This window comes from Rhinolophus ferrumequinum, chromosome 20 (assembly GCF_004115265.2).
Source record: "Rhinolophus ferrumequinum isolate MPI-CBG mRhiFer1 chromosome 20, mRhiFer1_v1.p, whole genome shotgun sequence".
Classification (NCBI taxonomy): Eukaryota; Metazoa; Chordata; class Mammalia; order Chiroptera; family Rhinolophidae; genus Rhinolophus; species Rhinolophus ferrumequinum.
The window spans coordinates 14,087,478-14,103,488 of record NC_046303.1 but is presented as its reverse complement, the minus strand read 5'-3'; the positions used below and the strand labels follow the sequence as shown (position 1 = coordinate 14,103,488).

At 39.7% G+C, this 16,011-nt stretch overlaps 1 protein-coding gene across 1 annotated transcript in view; it reads right to left on the bottom strand.

Annotated features, from left to right (window-relative positions):
• The window catches only part of HIBADH (3-hydroxyisobutyrate dehydrogenase), a 95,222-nt gene extending 79,789 nt beyond the window's left edge, over positions 1-15,433 (bottom strand). Inside the window, exons 1-3 of the mRNA XM_033088711.1 lie at positions 15,191-15,433; positions 9,425-9,585; positions 725-834 (exon numbers count right to left, since the gene is read on the bottom strand). Of these exons, the coding sequence (XP_032944602.1) occupies positions 725-834; positions 9,425-9,585; positions 15,191-15,281 (362 nt within the window). The 5' untranslated portion in view covers positions 15,282-15,433. The remainder of the gene's footprint in view (positions 1-724; positions 835-9,424; positions 9,586-15,190) is intronic.
• Between the last annotated feature and the right edge of the window lie 578 nt (positions 15,434-16,011).

Here is a 16,011-nt window from a genome sequence, read left to right as displayed (position 1 = left end):
GTCTACAGGGCTTACCGGTTGGTTCTAGCTCTTTGCTGAAATTCAACAACAAAACAATTTAGGAACAGTAACCAGTAAGACCAAAAAACTAAATTGGGAATTCGACCGCTGTCATCCTAACACAACCACAAGGGTTTGGCAATAGGCAGCAATTAACCAAAAAGTTCTTGAAGCCAGGGAAGCTAAGCACTGGCTGGGAAACTATGACCTAAATTATGTTTTATTTAAAGAGCTACTGCTAACCTTTAATTCCAACTTCTTAAAGTTCTTACTACCGATGTACCAACCCAGAGGACATACAATAACTTTTTATTATATAATAAAATGTTACAGAATGGTGTTCTTTCCAATATTTGGTTTTACTTTTCATAGAAACCTTTTCCTGAATTTCTATAAACCATATTATGCTTGTAACATTTGTACAGTTTAAAATGCAAGCTTTAAAAGTCTCTTAAACATGCTACCAATGAAAGCATAAGTTTAATGCAAGAGTTAAAGAAACAGAAGCAAAAAAAAAAATGTATTCCCAAAAGTCACATACTTGGCTTTAGTGAAAAAACAAACCCCTTACAATGAGAGAGAAACCACACCATTCACTTCTAAGAAATAAGAAAACAGTATGGAAAGTTTTAACAAACACCATTGTAATTTCTTAATAGGCCTAACAATGGGAAATGCATGAACTATCAAAACAAGAAAATATCCACAGTTGAGAAATACATACTTTAGAATTCCATTTGCTCCAGAATAAGCTTCTATTGCATTATTACTGGTGGGCAACATCGTAATAATTCTGTCAGCTTTTTCAGCTACATCTGCTGGGGAAGACACTACCTTTAAAAAAAAAATTGAACAGGCACATTACTTAAATTAAAATGTAAGCAGTTTCTAGACCACACGTAGGATCTACTTTTTATGCATGCGGATGACAGTGACAGTGAATAAAAACTAATCCTTGTTTCCAAATGACAAAAAGAAAAAGCTTACTGCCTAAAATAGGGAGTCTATTCCTTACACACATACAGATGCAGTTTCTATGGAATCAAATTTACTGTTTATTTTAAAAAGTGTGAAGTGAATTGAGGGGAAAGGGCAAAACCCAAGAGTCCTGGGAACAGACACACTTCTCATGGTTTCCTCCAACTAGAATTCTTAAACTGCATACTTTTTGGTAGATGCTTTGACTAAGAAAAACATTCTAGTACAATAGGGGCTGGTAGCCAAACTACAGGATTTACCAATGATTTCAATGGGTGGCAAAATCCACCATAAAATGATCAAGTCCCAATCACCACCTGCTCCAGTCTCTATTTTGAGAGGGTGAAAAAAAAAAACAACTTTAGCCTGTTTCAGAAAAGAAAACGTCAGGACAAGGCCGTGAGCACTTCCTGCCTGACGGAGGGGGTGCCCATGACAGTTGAGAGCGTGAGGTACCAGGGTGACAGTGCGAGCGACCGGGACTCGTATGGAAACTACATATGTACATATAGGTGTATATATACACACATAGATGTGTACACACACAGATGTGTACACACACACACACACACACACACACACACGAGGTGTGATCAAAAAATACAGTGAATATTTAAATTGTAAAAAATTTATTACAGTAAAAGACACATTGCCATTAATCCCCCTCAAAATACTCCCTCTCGCTTCATACACATTTATCCCATCGTTCTTGCCACTTTCTAAAGCAGTTCTGGAAGTCCTCTTTCGTAACTGTCTTTGGTTGTGCTGTTGTGGCTGCCTCCATGTCCTGAATCAATGCAAAACATTTATTTACCTTTCATGGTCATTTTGACTTTGGGGAAGAGCCAGAAGTTGCTCAGTGTCAGATCTGGTGAATAAGGTGGATGAGGACACACCGTAATGTTTTTATTTGACAGAAATTGCTACACCAGAAGTGATGTGTGACACAGAGCCTTTCCAGTTGTGATCACAAAATACGGTGAAGGCTGCTGCTGCGTGCCATCCACGGAAAGGCAGGGATCCTCAATACAGGAAGTGGAGCATAGAACCTTAGCCAACAGTATGTGACAAGTTGCAACTTGTTCAGTGTAGTCAGTCAGGTGTGAGGTACGGTTGAGAGAAAGTGTGTTTTAAAGTGTCCCGTAAATCACCCTCCATCATGACAGCATTCCGTGTCATACATAGCTTCTTATAAAGCAATTTCTGTTAAATAAAAACATTATAATGTGTCCTCATCCACCCCATTCACTGGATCTGGCACCGTGGGACTTCTGGCCCTTCCCCAAAGTCAAAATGACCATGAAAGGTAAACATTTTGAATTGATTCAGGACATCGAGGCAGCCACGACAGTGCAACTAAAGACATTCACAAAGGAGGACTTCCAGAAGTGCTTCAGAAAGTGGCAAGAACGATGGGGTAAGAGTGTTCAAAGTGAGGGGGAGTATTTTGAGGGGGATTAATGCCAAAGTGTCTCTTTTTATTTAAACATTTACCATATTGTTTGATAATACCTCGTATTATATACATTTATATACATACATTACATTTTACACACACACACACACACACACACACACGAGACATGAATAGGCATCAAGGTATGCTCTCATTCCAACCCTCATTTCTGCTTCAATGACATCCACGAAGCTGCTATAGTTGTTCTAAGCATCCTCTGTATGTGCATATCATGCGTGGGTGTATGCACCGTCACTCACATTCTCCCAACCCCCTGCTCGCTCTCATATACACACCTTGATCCACCTGGCCAGCCAGTCAGCAACCAAAGAAGTCAGAAGGGGCCAGGAGCTCACTCCTTGACTCAAACTCTCCCTTAACAGAAAGAATCCATCACCCCAATTGTCACAAAAGCTCCTATAAAGACCTTTTCTCTTTAAAAAACGACAAAGAACTATCAGGAGAACAATCGAAGATTTCTCCATAAAATGATTGACATACATGTTAAAAACTGACGTATTTTCTTCTAGGAAATGTGAAGTGACATGTACGCATCTTAGGAATGGCAATGCCTCTGCTTTTCACGTGGTGGACGTATACATAACGTTTTCTTTCTGTCTTTGATGTGCAGTTAATGAAAGTGAAAGAATGGGAAACCAAACACAGTGTGTAACCTAAATATTATGAGCTAGAATTACATTTCAGTTATCTATCACAGATGATTAGCTTCTAAATCAAATTTTAGATAAATGTGGGTTTAACATAATTTTATGTGTCATACTTTAAAATTTCAGATACTCAAGTATTCTGGCACTTTGTGTATTAATATTAAATGATAACATAAAACATCTTAGACCCTAAAACAAAACAAAACAAAAAGGTACTCTCTCTCTTTCAATGTTTCATCCCATAGGCAACCCAGACTTTTGGAGTCTAGAAAGTGGCACATTCAACATGCGCATTTTGATATAATGGGCATTTGCCACAAATAATTAAAAAAAAATTTCCATCCAATTACAAAGAAATACTTAAGTTAAGTGAAAACCTTTCTTACTCCTAAATAAATACTGAGATTCAAAAAGAGGCAACTATTTCCTGGCAAACAGTTGAAGTTTAATCAAGAAAAACACAGCGCAGTAAGATAAAGAGATAAGAAGAGGAAAAGGTGTAGGAGTCACACAGTTCTCTATTCCTGGACCGCAGCAAGTATACGAGTTACACAGAGAGCCCCGCCCTTTCATCCTGCTGAAATGAAGCAATCAACACCATGCAGAACGTTGGCATCCTTTCCTTCTATCTCAGCTCCATCTCTCCACATCTTTCAGCCCTGAGGTCTAAGGGTCAATGTCAGACTTTCTCCTAGGAATTGAGAAAGGCTCTTCCATTGAAGAAAATTCAATTCCATCTAGCTAACTCCTTGAGAAGTGCCCTCAGGGGCACCAACAATTAGCTCACTGATCTAAGGCTACTTCACACCTCCAAGCTTCTCACGCCCATGAATTGGCAATGCCAACTCATGCAACTGCCAAGTGCATGGGGTGGCCAATCAGCCCCCTGCTTCCCTAGCATCTGCTTCTTGGGATGCTTGGGTTGCCAGAGGACCACTAACCCCTCAATTATACAGTAAAGTAGTGTCAGAGCTCACAGGTCTGGAAAATACACACAATGATAGTGATAGCTGGAATGTCACCACGGTCCTGGCCACAAATGCTCCATATCCAATGACTATATACATTTGGTACATTATAATAACAGTCTCTAATTTGCACTACACAAGGCATATTTATTAGACTGATAGACAGACGTGTGTCCAGCTATTCAAATCGTCTTGCCTTCCATGTGATGACTTCAAGACTCTGAAATAATTGACAAAAGTTGGCCACAACTCAAAAGCTGGGGGGAGAAAAACCTTGTTGCCTGTCTGACATTAACCACAAAAGCCTTTAGGAGCCAAACTAATTAGAGGCTCTTCAATTGCATTTGCTAATTGAATAGAAGACAGCATGGATCAGTAAAAGGAACACTTATGTGGGAAGCCAGAGACCCGGGTTTAGTTACAGCTCGTGTGATTTTGTGCCAATCACTTAACCTCTCTGGCTTCAGTTTCTGAATCAATAAAATAAGAACAGTGATTTGGGTTATCTTTAAGGGTTTCTAGCTCCAAAGTAGAAAGGAAACTTAGGCAAAGACATTTTTCCTATTCAGTAACCTTAAGTTCTAGGAAGGTACAGCCTCTGTGGGATAAAAGGCATTGTAATGACGCAGTACAAATATATAGCACGGCTCCTACCCCTTCACATCGTGGACAGTCACTGACCTGGCTGACTCTGGCCATGGCTCTGCTCTGATTGTCACGACCATCCCAGAAAGATCTCCTGCTAATTCCAAAGGCCTCCTTCGTATGCCAGTATGAATTAAGATGACTCTACTTTTCCATTATCTCAATTTTAACTACAGGAGATAGGTTCCCTTGTGTATCATGATATCTACAGTCTTTAAAAGATTTTGCAGCCAATTTCTCTGGACTTAGATTCGTCTATATGCTAGTACAGATCAGTGGCAGGTGTGCAATACAAAGAGTAGAAGACTGGGTAGATGAAAGACGAAATCTGCTTTGCTGGGTAGGGAGAAGAAGGAAGGATGGGGCATCAGGGCCCAGAGTAATCTGAAGGAACTGCACCTCCTTTATACATATCCATCGGAAGGAACCAACTGTTCACTAGTTGCTCTATATAAAGAGAAAAATTTCACTGTCTCTTCTAGACAAAAACAGGCACTTAGGTCAAGCTCAGCACTGCTTCCAAGTAAACGGGCAAGAGAAACTTGCAATGAAATAAGATGAATAAGATCTTGGTTAAACCTGCCACTGGGTGTTTTTCAATCTTTCCAAGTAGAGAAGCAAATTGTTACTTCAAAATTACAGGACACTTGAAAAACTGACAAAAACAGTTTGTGCCTACATCTTGAAACATTTGGTCAACATTGACCGAGCCCACTCAGCAAGAGGTTTTAAAAGTTCTCATTTAACAAGACCTGAGTGGATGCCAGGTTAGATCCCAGGAGAATTACTTAACCAGACATGTTCAGCCTTACAGCCCAGGAACAACAGGATGGTTTCCAAGTTTTTAAAGAGAAAACAAAAGAGAATCTAATTAAGTCTAGGTCAACCAGAAAACTCATGCAGAAATGTTGCAAGACTTTTGGCATAGATCAGTGCCATCTCCAAGGAAATTCCTGGACAATGAAAATGAAGGCAAGTCACATGCCCTTGATACTAATGCTTATAAAGAATAATCAGTATCTTCTGCAAAATAAAAGTGGAACGGAAACGATGCTGCAGCATATATTTTTAAGCAGCGATGCTGTCAAATCAGTCTCCTAGTTTGGTTTTGATTTTTATCATCATTCTTTCCTTTGAAAATGTCTACAATTCTCTTCCACAGCACTCTGGATTCAGTGCTCACCAAGACAGTGGTGTTTCTATGTGTTGGGGAGTAAAGATTCAGATGAAATACAAGATAAACCGTAACAATAGTAGTTTCCCCCAAAATAAGACCTAACTGGAAAATAAGCCCTAGCATGATTTTTCAGGATGACATGCCCTAGATATAAGCCCTCATGCATCTTTTGGAGCAAAACTTAATATAAGACCCGGTCTTATTTTCGGGGAACACAGTAGCAGTAATAGCATTTTCTATGTGCCCGGTTCTCTAGGACTAAGACAAAAGTGCTATTACTATCCCCATTTAATAAGATGAGAAAAGTTAAGTAGAGAGTGGTCAAATAAACCGTCTGAAGTCCCATAGGCAATACAGGGTAGAGCTGAGATTTGAGCCCAGGCAATCTGGTTCCTGGGTTTATGGTTTTAAACTACCGGTACTACGTTCACAGTTTAGTGAGTCATGATTTCTAATACAGAAGACCTGATAATTATCATGGGTTCCATTCTCAGAAACGATGCTAGAAGCTGAAATGACGTACTACAGATTAAAGCTTAGTTTTCAACAGAAGTAAGGATATAATAAAGGGATCCTGAAAGAAGAATGCCCCAATTTTTTATGGCAATGACCACAAATAACATATTTAACCAATTATAAATGCCCTATTAGAATAGGTTAACATTTATAGGCACAAATAAGTTAGTTTAATACAGTCAGTCATGGAAAACATTATTTAACATGCTCTCGTTACCTTCAGACCCATATAGTATTTTTTACCACTAGGTAGAGCCTGAACAAAAACCTCCAGGTTTGGAAGGTTCCAAAGTATTTCTTTACCTGGATCTGCAGATGGCCATCTTGCACCTTGAGGGGAGGGAGGGAGCCTGCCTGAGAAAAGCAGAGCCAACAGGCAGACAGAAAGGAATCAGATTATATCTGTGCCCCAAATTCAGCTGTGCCTAGGGTCAGGTCACTCCCTCCCAACTCTTCGGTTATAGGCGATGATAAATCCCCCATTTTTGCTTTTAAAAAAAGAGAAAGTACTTCTTCGAGAAGACGTCCAGAGATCTTTAGAACTAGTTGATTGCTTTTTGACCCAGATATGCTTATTTTGGTACTTTCTCTCCGTGAAAATGTGCCACTACAAAGTAGACATTAGAAATCAACTAGCCAGCAATTCTACAATCTTTGGGGGTAGGGGGAAACCTGTTTTTTTCAGCTGCCATTTCATTGGCTTCACTTGACATAGTAACACTATGGGAAGAAGGGGACACCTGTCCTTAAAAGGTAAGAGCAAACTCAAATATATTCTGAATTTTTGAATCCTTAATCCCTTCATTGCACTTTTATGCACAATAGAAAGAAGTTTCAAGGTTTTCACCTACATTGTTCTGTCTTGTCTACGTCCAGTAGAATGAAACTCATTTTTCCTTTTATCCAACATTTTAAAAAACTAAATATAACCATGAAATAATACTGACATTTTCATATATGAGAACTTATTGATCCAAATTAATGCTACCTTTTAATGCAGCGCTCTTAGCAACATTCAAATGTTCAAATGCCATTACCAGTGTTCAAAACGTTTTTTTAAGCTGTCAACATAAATCATTATCAACAAATATTTTCATTTTATTATGACATGATACTTCCCCTCAGGCCCAAAGCTTTTTTACCCTTTATGCTTCTCCCTTCATTCATCTAAGTTTCACATTCTCCTACCCACCACTGCTGTTATTATAATCAATACTCAGAGGACCTTTTAGAGTCGAGACTTTTCAGGGAACCAGAGATGTGAGGGAGAGGGGATGTGGGAAAGAGGATTCTGTCTCCCAGGCTTGCTGCTTCAGTGTGAACCACACACAGATCTTTTCCCACCATGTCCTGGGGGCCGAGGTGGGAACTGCAGGCAAGAAGCTAAAACAAGTCTTCACTCTTTACTAACCTGGGAGGAGACGCTACTACCCACAACCCATCTTCTCTCCTTTCTCACACCCACTTACATGTGTCAAGGAAGAGGGGAAAAAAAGGAAAATTGAATAAGTGAGTCTGTGTCCTGGAACCTTCTATTTTTAGGAATCTGAGAGGTTTTGTCTCTTGACTTTCATTTCAGACTACATCATTTCTGTTTGCAGGTAAGCAAAGATTACACACAATATTGATGCAGTTCCCTACCAGAAATGAAATGACTTTTAACAGTTATTTTTCCTCCTCAAAAACTATTTCAGCACTTTATTATAGTCAAATACAATTTTAAGTAGAAACTTCCTTGTAATATTACTTAGTCCTGCCATTTGAGACACATCTAATACCTTGCCACATCCAAGTCAACCTGTTTTATCCTCCACAGCACTAGATGGACTGCTAGACATACGGTAGGGACTCAGCCACATCTGCTGACTTAAAGTAGAAAGCTCTAGAAACCTGGAGACTGAGGCTTCTACTTCTAAAGAAAATAGTTTCTTCAACCGCTTGAGCTTGGAGCTCAGCCGCCAGTGGCGGCCGGTTTGCTCAGTGGTTAGAGCACGGTGTTTGTAACACCAAGGTTGCCGGTTCAAGTCCCACATGGACCAGTGAGCTGCGCCCTCCACAACTACATTGAAAACAACGACTTGACTTGGAGCTGAGCTGTGCCCCCCACAACTAGATTAAAAAACGACGACTTGACATCCTGGAAAAACAGTGTTCCCCAATATTCCCCACAAGAAAGAACGGGAGGGAGAGAGAGAAAGAGAGAGAAAGAAAATTGCTTCTTTATCCCCTGTCTTCAGCTGGATAAATCCTACCTATTCTGCTCTCTGGCTAAATGTCTAGTCTCTGGAGAGAAGTTCCGTAACTGCCCTCTCACCCAATGTGGCTCATATTTTACTAAAATCGAATGAAACTCTTTTTCGCTCAACTTATCACAATTTGTAGGCTTTGCTAAACTGGTGACACAGTGTCAGTATTCAGAGATCGTATGGGCATCAGCAGCCGCAACCCTACCCTGAAAGTTCCAAGATGATGCTCATATCCTCATACGACACTGCTGCCATGCCCACGTGGCACACAAACCCTGGAAGGGAAGGAGCTGGACAATAGCCAGTTCCACAAATGGACTAAACCTGCTCTTTCCACAGGCAATGCATTTCTCCATATTTATTTCAAGTCTATCATCCAAAAGTTGACTGTTTAATTTCATTTTTTTCTCTCACCTTTTCTGTTTCTCAGGAATTTTTTACTATTTTCCCAGTTCTGGGATGACAGTCAGCCTTTAGTTGCCACTCTACAACTTGTACAAAAAGAATTTCCTTCATATCTCAAAAAACCAAAACTCTAAATTCAGTTATTAATACATGGTCCCATATATATGTATATATATAGACATATATATATATATATAGACATATATATATATACATACACACATATATATGTTATATATATAGAGAAATAAAATTAACAATTAGGTTTACAACTCCATTGGTATACTTTCTAAGAAGCTGTCACTTATTTGAATGCATATTCATTTTTAAACATCATTTTCAAACATCTTAAGGAAAGATCGTACCTGTTCACCTGCATCTTGAAACTCCTTGCATGCATCAGGGAACACATCATAAATAACGAGTGGGTAGCCATGTTTCATGAGGTTTTTTGCCATTGGATTCCCCATGTTGCCCAGTCCAATGAATCCAACTGGAGTCTTAGAGGCCATTGACCTAGAACATACTGATTTCAATGCATTACTTTCAATGGGAGCAGATAACATTTTTTATTGTAAACATTCGTCCAACATTAGTAAATTCACTGGTATTTTTTTCCACCCATCCCCTCTTTGGCAACCATTAGCTTGTTCTCTGTATCTATGGGTTGGTTGGTTCAACTGTTATTTAGATGTTTTCTATTAAAAAGACTTTAAAGGTTAGTCTTCTAATGATCTAATCACTTTTAAAGATAGCAATAATTGTGCGGGCAGACTAACTTCAAATTATTAAGTTCTGCAGGAAACAATCATAAATTTAAAGCAATCTCTCTTCTGGTTTCTATCTCCAGAACATTCCTTTACCATTTTTAACAATAAACTTTAAAATGTTATCATTTATAAAACACCTATTATGTACTTTACTTATTATGTGAAATATTCTAGATTCCTCATATCTACATTATCTCCTTTAATAATGTGTATTTTAAAAAAGTGAAAGTATTCAATGAAACCTCTTAGACAAGACCCAAGAACAGAGAAGATTTTTCCACCTTCCCACCCTCACATTTATAGAAACCATCCCCTCCAATGGTATAAAAAACAATCTTAATACAATGTTAAGCCAGGAGAATGTATTTCAACCCTAAGTTACCAGTTTATAAATGGGGTTTTAGGAGGAGGGGGACACTTCCATGGGCTTTAAGTGGCAAGAGGAACACTCAGGACTTTGGGGCACTTTCAATTACAGAAAAAATAAAAGAAAATCATTCTTGATAAAAGCTGTATGGTGGTTTAGTCTGATTTTCTTCTTTTTCACAAAAGGCTTTTTGAAATCACACTGTGGCACGCAATTCAAAGTAATGCTTTTTGCAAGACAGTTTTGCATTATCATGAAAATAACATTAGATATTTCTGTTTCTACATTCAGAATTTGTTTCTAGATTTGTTTCTAGATTCAGAATTCTATTCAACAAATATTTACTGCATGAAGTTCTTTGACAGAACTCACAGATGAGATCGACACAAGCAAATGATGGCCTTGCCCTCAAAAAGCTCAGTCTACTGAAAGAGAAATCACTCCACTTGCCTATTGCCCTATTGTTTCCCACTGTATTTTTTTTCTTTTTCTCTCAAGGACTCCAGTTTTAAAACCACGTAGTGTACCAACTAACCACAGTCACCCTTTTAAGTTTCAAGTCCTCTCAACTGATGGACCCCCGTTTTTCCTTGAACTTAATCTAAATGCAATGAGATTTCCTAAAAGCAAATTATTTGAAGCCCTAATGCTTAAGAAATAGGGGTCTTCTTGGGTTAGAAGGATATATAATTCCTGTTAACTTAATGATTAATCTCTAACATTTCCATTAAATATGGGTGTCACTCTTGTGCAACATCACCTTACCAATATTCAGTTTAACAGAAGTGTAACAGATGTTAACTGGAGTCCTGGATCTGATTTTCTGCTCCACAAGAGGTTCAATGATGGTCAGTAATATTTGTGGTCAGTAGAACAAGAATCAGAGGAGGGTTATAGCAACCAGAAAACTAGTTCAGCTTCTGAAATACTGCAGGATAGCAATTCCTAGTGATGAAATCACAGAAGACCTCAAGTGGAGTGCTGATGTTTGTTGTTGAAGTTGAGGTCAAAAATAATGAGGCCCAGATTCTAGACGGTCCAATATAAAAATCAATGAAGACAAAGTCTTCAGGGATGGGCTTAGTTCTCTTCATTTCACCTTTGCTTGTGGCAAAGTTATAGAAAGGGTAATAAAATTAGATGACACTATTATCATTATCATTATTATTATTATTTTAAAGAGAAGAGGTTATTTACTGATGGTGATAATATTTAAGAACATCTTTGAGTTTAGAAGACTTAGATTCCTTTCAGGAGTGGTCAATTCTTAGATGTACGTCCTTGAACTGAAAAGTTACTTAACTTCTCTAGACATTTTTATCAGCCAGAGTAACTAGTTCAGGAGGTTATTGTAAAGATTACTTGAAATATTTCAAGTAAAGCATTAAACAGTGCATGGCACTTGACAATCAGTAAGTATTTGCTACTTTTCCTGTCAATGGTCAAGAAGTAGCACTGGGGTACAAATCCTATATGCCAAATGACCCATTTTTACTTGGCAGGTTAAGAGCCAGGATGTTAGAAGAAGTGATAGAGACTACTTTAGGAGAATGCCCTGTCTCTGAGGAAATAACAGCTTTTAGTTAAGGTGATACATTAGAAGGTGTGCTGGGACAATATATTATAGAACAATATCCTCCTAAAAAGGCAGAAATTCAAATGAGTATAATAAAATCATTGCCCTAAAAACTTTTAAACTTAAATAATACATCGTCCTTTAAGTAAGTCACACACATTAAAGTGTGGAAATAGTAAAGTCAGACCATAGCTAAAATCAAGGTGACAGAATATCTCACTCAATACAATACAAAGGTGGCACTGACTGGTAAAGAAACTAGTTAGAAAATTTGGCAAACTTAGTTTCTAAATTTATAGATTTACAGATTATGTCCTCTTTCTTTAATAGGGCATGGGCAAAGTTATCCATATCTTGGTAACATTAAGTGCTACCAAAAATCATGCTTTTCTAAGTTTCAACATGCAAAAATTGGCAATAGGTTAATTATTTTACATTTCCAAAGATTTTTTCCCCCACAAATCAAAGTAATGCATTTCCTTGTAGAAAACGGGAAAATCTAAAAATGTATACAGTCATAAGGAAAAAAGTTAATTTCACTACATAAAAACAATCAGTCTTTTGAATGCATTTTCTCACTGTGTCATGAGACTACGTTGTAACATACAGCTTTGTGTTCTATTTTATCACATATTATGTTATTAGCATTCTGTTTGCTTAATATTAAGAGTTACTAAACTAAGAATGGTGACTTACTCTGCAAAGGCCTTTATTGTTTGAGTCAAGTTATTTTAGAAATAAATATTCTCCCTACACAAGTTTAAGGTCAAGTTTTGATCCCAGGGCCATGTGCATCTTTTCAGAGCTTCATGTGCAACCCTAGAAGCCTACATACAGGGGAAAAAAATGCCACTATACATTTTACTTATGTTATGTGTTGTTTTAAAAGCAGATTTCTTATACACGAAAAGGGGCAATAATAAAAATAACTTTCATTCCCATTTCTGTATATGATGCTAGTTAATTTTCCCACTCCACCTTTAGTCAGGTCGTCACGTTAAAATGATCTGAGGGGCGGCCGGATGGCTCAGTTGGTTAGAGCCCGAGCTCTCTACAAGGTTGCTGGTTCAATTCCCACATGGGATGGTGGGCTGCACCCCCTGCAACTAAAGACTGAAAATGGCCATTGGACTTGGAGCTGAGCTGCGCCCTCCACAACTAGATTGAAGGACAACAACTTGGAGCAGATGGGTCCTGGAGAAACACTGTTCCCCAATTTTCCCCAATTAAAAATAAAAATGAGCTGATACAAATTATTTTTCCATGTACATTTTGGTGACTCACAGTGATTGTAGAGAGCCTTCATCTGTAGATTTTTTCATCTATATAAAGAAATCTGAAACTAAATTTAATTACCTTCTAAAATACAAAACTTACTTTTATTAAATGATCATGAAACAGTAATATATGTAGAGTTTAACATTGCTCATTTTTCTAATTACTTTTTGATGCTTTAAATATTTTAAATTGAAGATGCTCCATTAACTGACAACTTTCAGGTCTCGCTTTTTTAAAATAGTAAATAACTGTATGGATCTTTGTATTACTATCCATATGACAGAAACATCTTAAACATACTATGGAGACAAATATCCCACAGAATTCAGAACACTAAATAATGTTACTATTTGAACATGGTTCTTTTTCTTAATGTCTCTAGACTCCAAACTTGAATGTAGATTTTTTTTTAAGGCTTCAATGTCAAAAGAGTGAACACGTTTGTAGTCAACTAGTATTAACAGAAACATTTAAAACAATTCCAGAGTAAAAACAATTAACACAGTGTTTTAAACAATCATTAGAAAAAGAACAATTTAAAATTGATCAGAAATCTATATTCATACAATATCTTTGGGTCAAAGAACATAAAGAACAAGCTTACATGCCAAAATAGTCTAACCAGCATTGCGCATAGTACTGGGCCTCGGACCCTTCCCTCATGAATAGCAACGACTTTCATAACTCTAAAAGGTGCATCACGGGTTCATTAAGATATTTGAACACCTTGTAAAACCAATAAACAGCACATACGTCTTCCTTGGCTAATCAAAACTGAAAGAATTGCACATTCATGTGAAAACTGATGCGGCATTTACTACTGTGGAAAAGTGGCGAACCAATTTTTCTTAAGTATCTCCAAAGTGGCAGGCATTTTTTTATAGCTCAATACCTGTAACTCAAACAGTGGTTACACTCAAGTTTGGCAGAGTCTGTGAGTTTGTATCTTGTTACTGTGATTCTGTATCAGACATCTGTTCTCTTGCATCACATGGAGCCTGCCCTTCTCAAGCCAGAGAGGAAATTCACTCTTTTGCTTAGCTTTTACTGAGCCGGAGGAAGGAGAGCCGTTAGGAACTCAATTCCCCACATGCTGTTGTGTTGTTTTTTTTAAGGAAGATATTTAAAAATTAGTACCAAGGCTTTTTTAAAAACCCTCAGTATGATATTGCTAAACAGTGCACTGTAACAACTTTCAAATTTTTACAGGAAGACAATAGCAGTGTCTCCACAAATTAACCAATTTTTCAATCAAAGAGGAATCCTCGTGTGGTAGAAAGTGCAGGAATGAGGAAGAATCCAGCACTAACTCTAGATCCTGCTGGGATACTCTAATTCACTTGTCCAAGGGGCCTCAGGTTGTTTGTCTGAAAAATGTAAAAGATTAGATCTCTGTTGGTCTAAAAACTGCCTCTTCCTAAGGATTAGCTTCCATAACTTATTGCGGGGGTGGGGATGGGTTCAGGCCACAATTTTGAGGACCTTGTAAGTGTTTTGGTTAATAATTTGACAGAAGTGCCATCTTCAGGTAGCACAGTTACAAGGACATGACGTGTGTGGGAGGGGGAGCCCACCTGCAGGTCAAGAGTGACTTAAAACTTTGCTGGAATGACTTACTACTTGGTTTGTATTGACAGAACGTGTGTAAAACCATTCTGCACGATTAAGGTTGTTAAACAAATATCAGGCCCCGCTGCCCGAGGGCGCGCCCACCCAGGGGGCACCCTAGGGGCGTTGAAAGGCCAGCCAGTGCTGCAAGGCCAGGGCTCGCTGGGATGGGTGCGGGGTCGCCCCTAAGTCTGGGCCCTCCACTTGTCCTCATGGTCCTAACTAACTCCAAAGAAGCACGCCCGGGACCTAGATATTCCTCACTTTACCCCAAGGTCTCCCCACCCCCACCTAAGACCCGAAAGGGGCGCTAAACACTGTTCAACTGGATCCGGGGCGCGGGGACTGGGGGAAGTACTAGCAGTGCGAGCGGTAGCCTCAGAAGAAGCTAGGCCTTGGAACCAGTCAAAATGTTGGGTTGTAAGCCCCGACCCAACCGCAGCACCTCCCATGAAAAGACCTTTACGGCCGTCAGGGCACGAGAAGCGGGCGGCCGGAGGACCGACGGGAGAAGAAGGCGCGAGGTCCTTACCCGCTGTAAGGCTGGCCGCTGCCGGCTGCTGCCGGCGGCTCCAGTACCGGAGGCCGGAGGCGGCTCCACGGAGCCGTAAGGAGGCTGCCATGCTGCCCCCGTCCCGCCTCCCGGCGGTGACCTCCGCCGCGCCGGTCTCGCCCACTGACTACGAGTGTGCGCAGCGAAGCAGGCAGGTACAACACCCGCATGGGGGCCCGCGCGCACGCGCTCTGTGGCTCGGGCGGGGATCCACCGCGAGGGGAGGAGCGCAGCGCCTAGAGGAGCAGCCGCGGGGGACGCGGGACGTCAATCCCCTTATGGACAGGGAGCGGACCAATCAGGATTCCCAGGTCCTCCGCCCTTCACGAAGCACCAATAGAAGGCCTTTCGAATCCTCTTGTGTTGGTCCCTGGCCCCGTCCCCAAGCCCACCCTCGTTTACAGACCGCCGGCGAGTCTCCGTGTTTACCAAAACGCTGAGGGTGTGTGAGAGGCGGTGGCTGTCACTCACTACGGGCACCTGACCCCTCCCATCCCCAGAACCGCCCTCTCGGAGGGTAGTCGCTGCGTGTGTTGCCTTCTTGCAGGCAAGTACTAATCTTTGGCTTACAGCTGCTGCTGCGATTTTTAGGCAAGAAAAGAAATTCCGAAGTTTTCTAAGTATGGGACTTATTTTAACTTAAATACCATGTGTAGCTCCTAATGTTAGCATTTGTATTTTTAGTTCTGTTCATTGAGAAACAATCACCGAACTCTACCATGAATGCAGTAACTTAAATTCATTTGATTTTGTTTAACCTAACAGTTTCGTTATAAATTTGAAAAATCATAGGAAAGAAG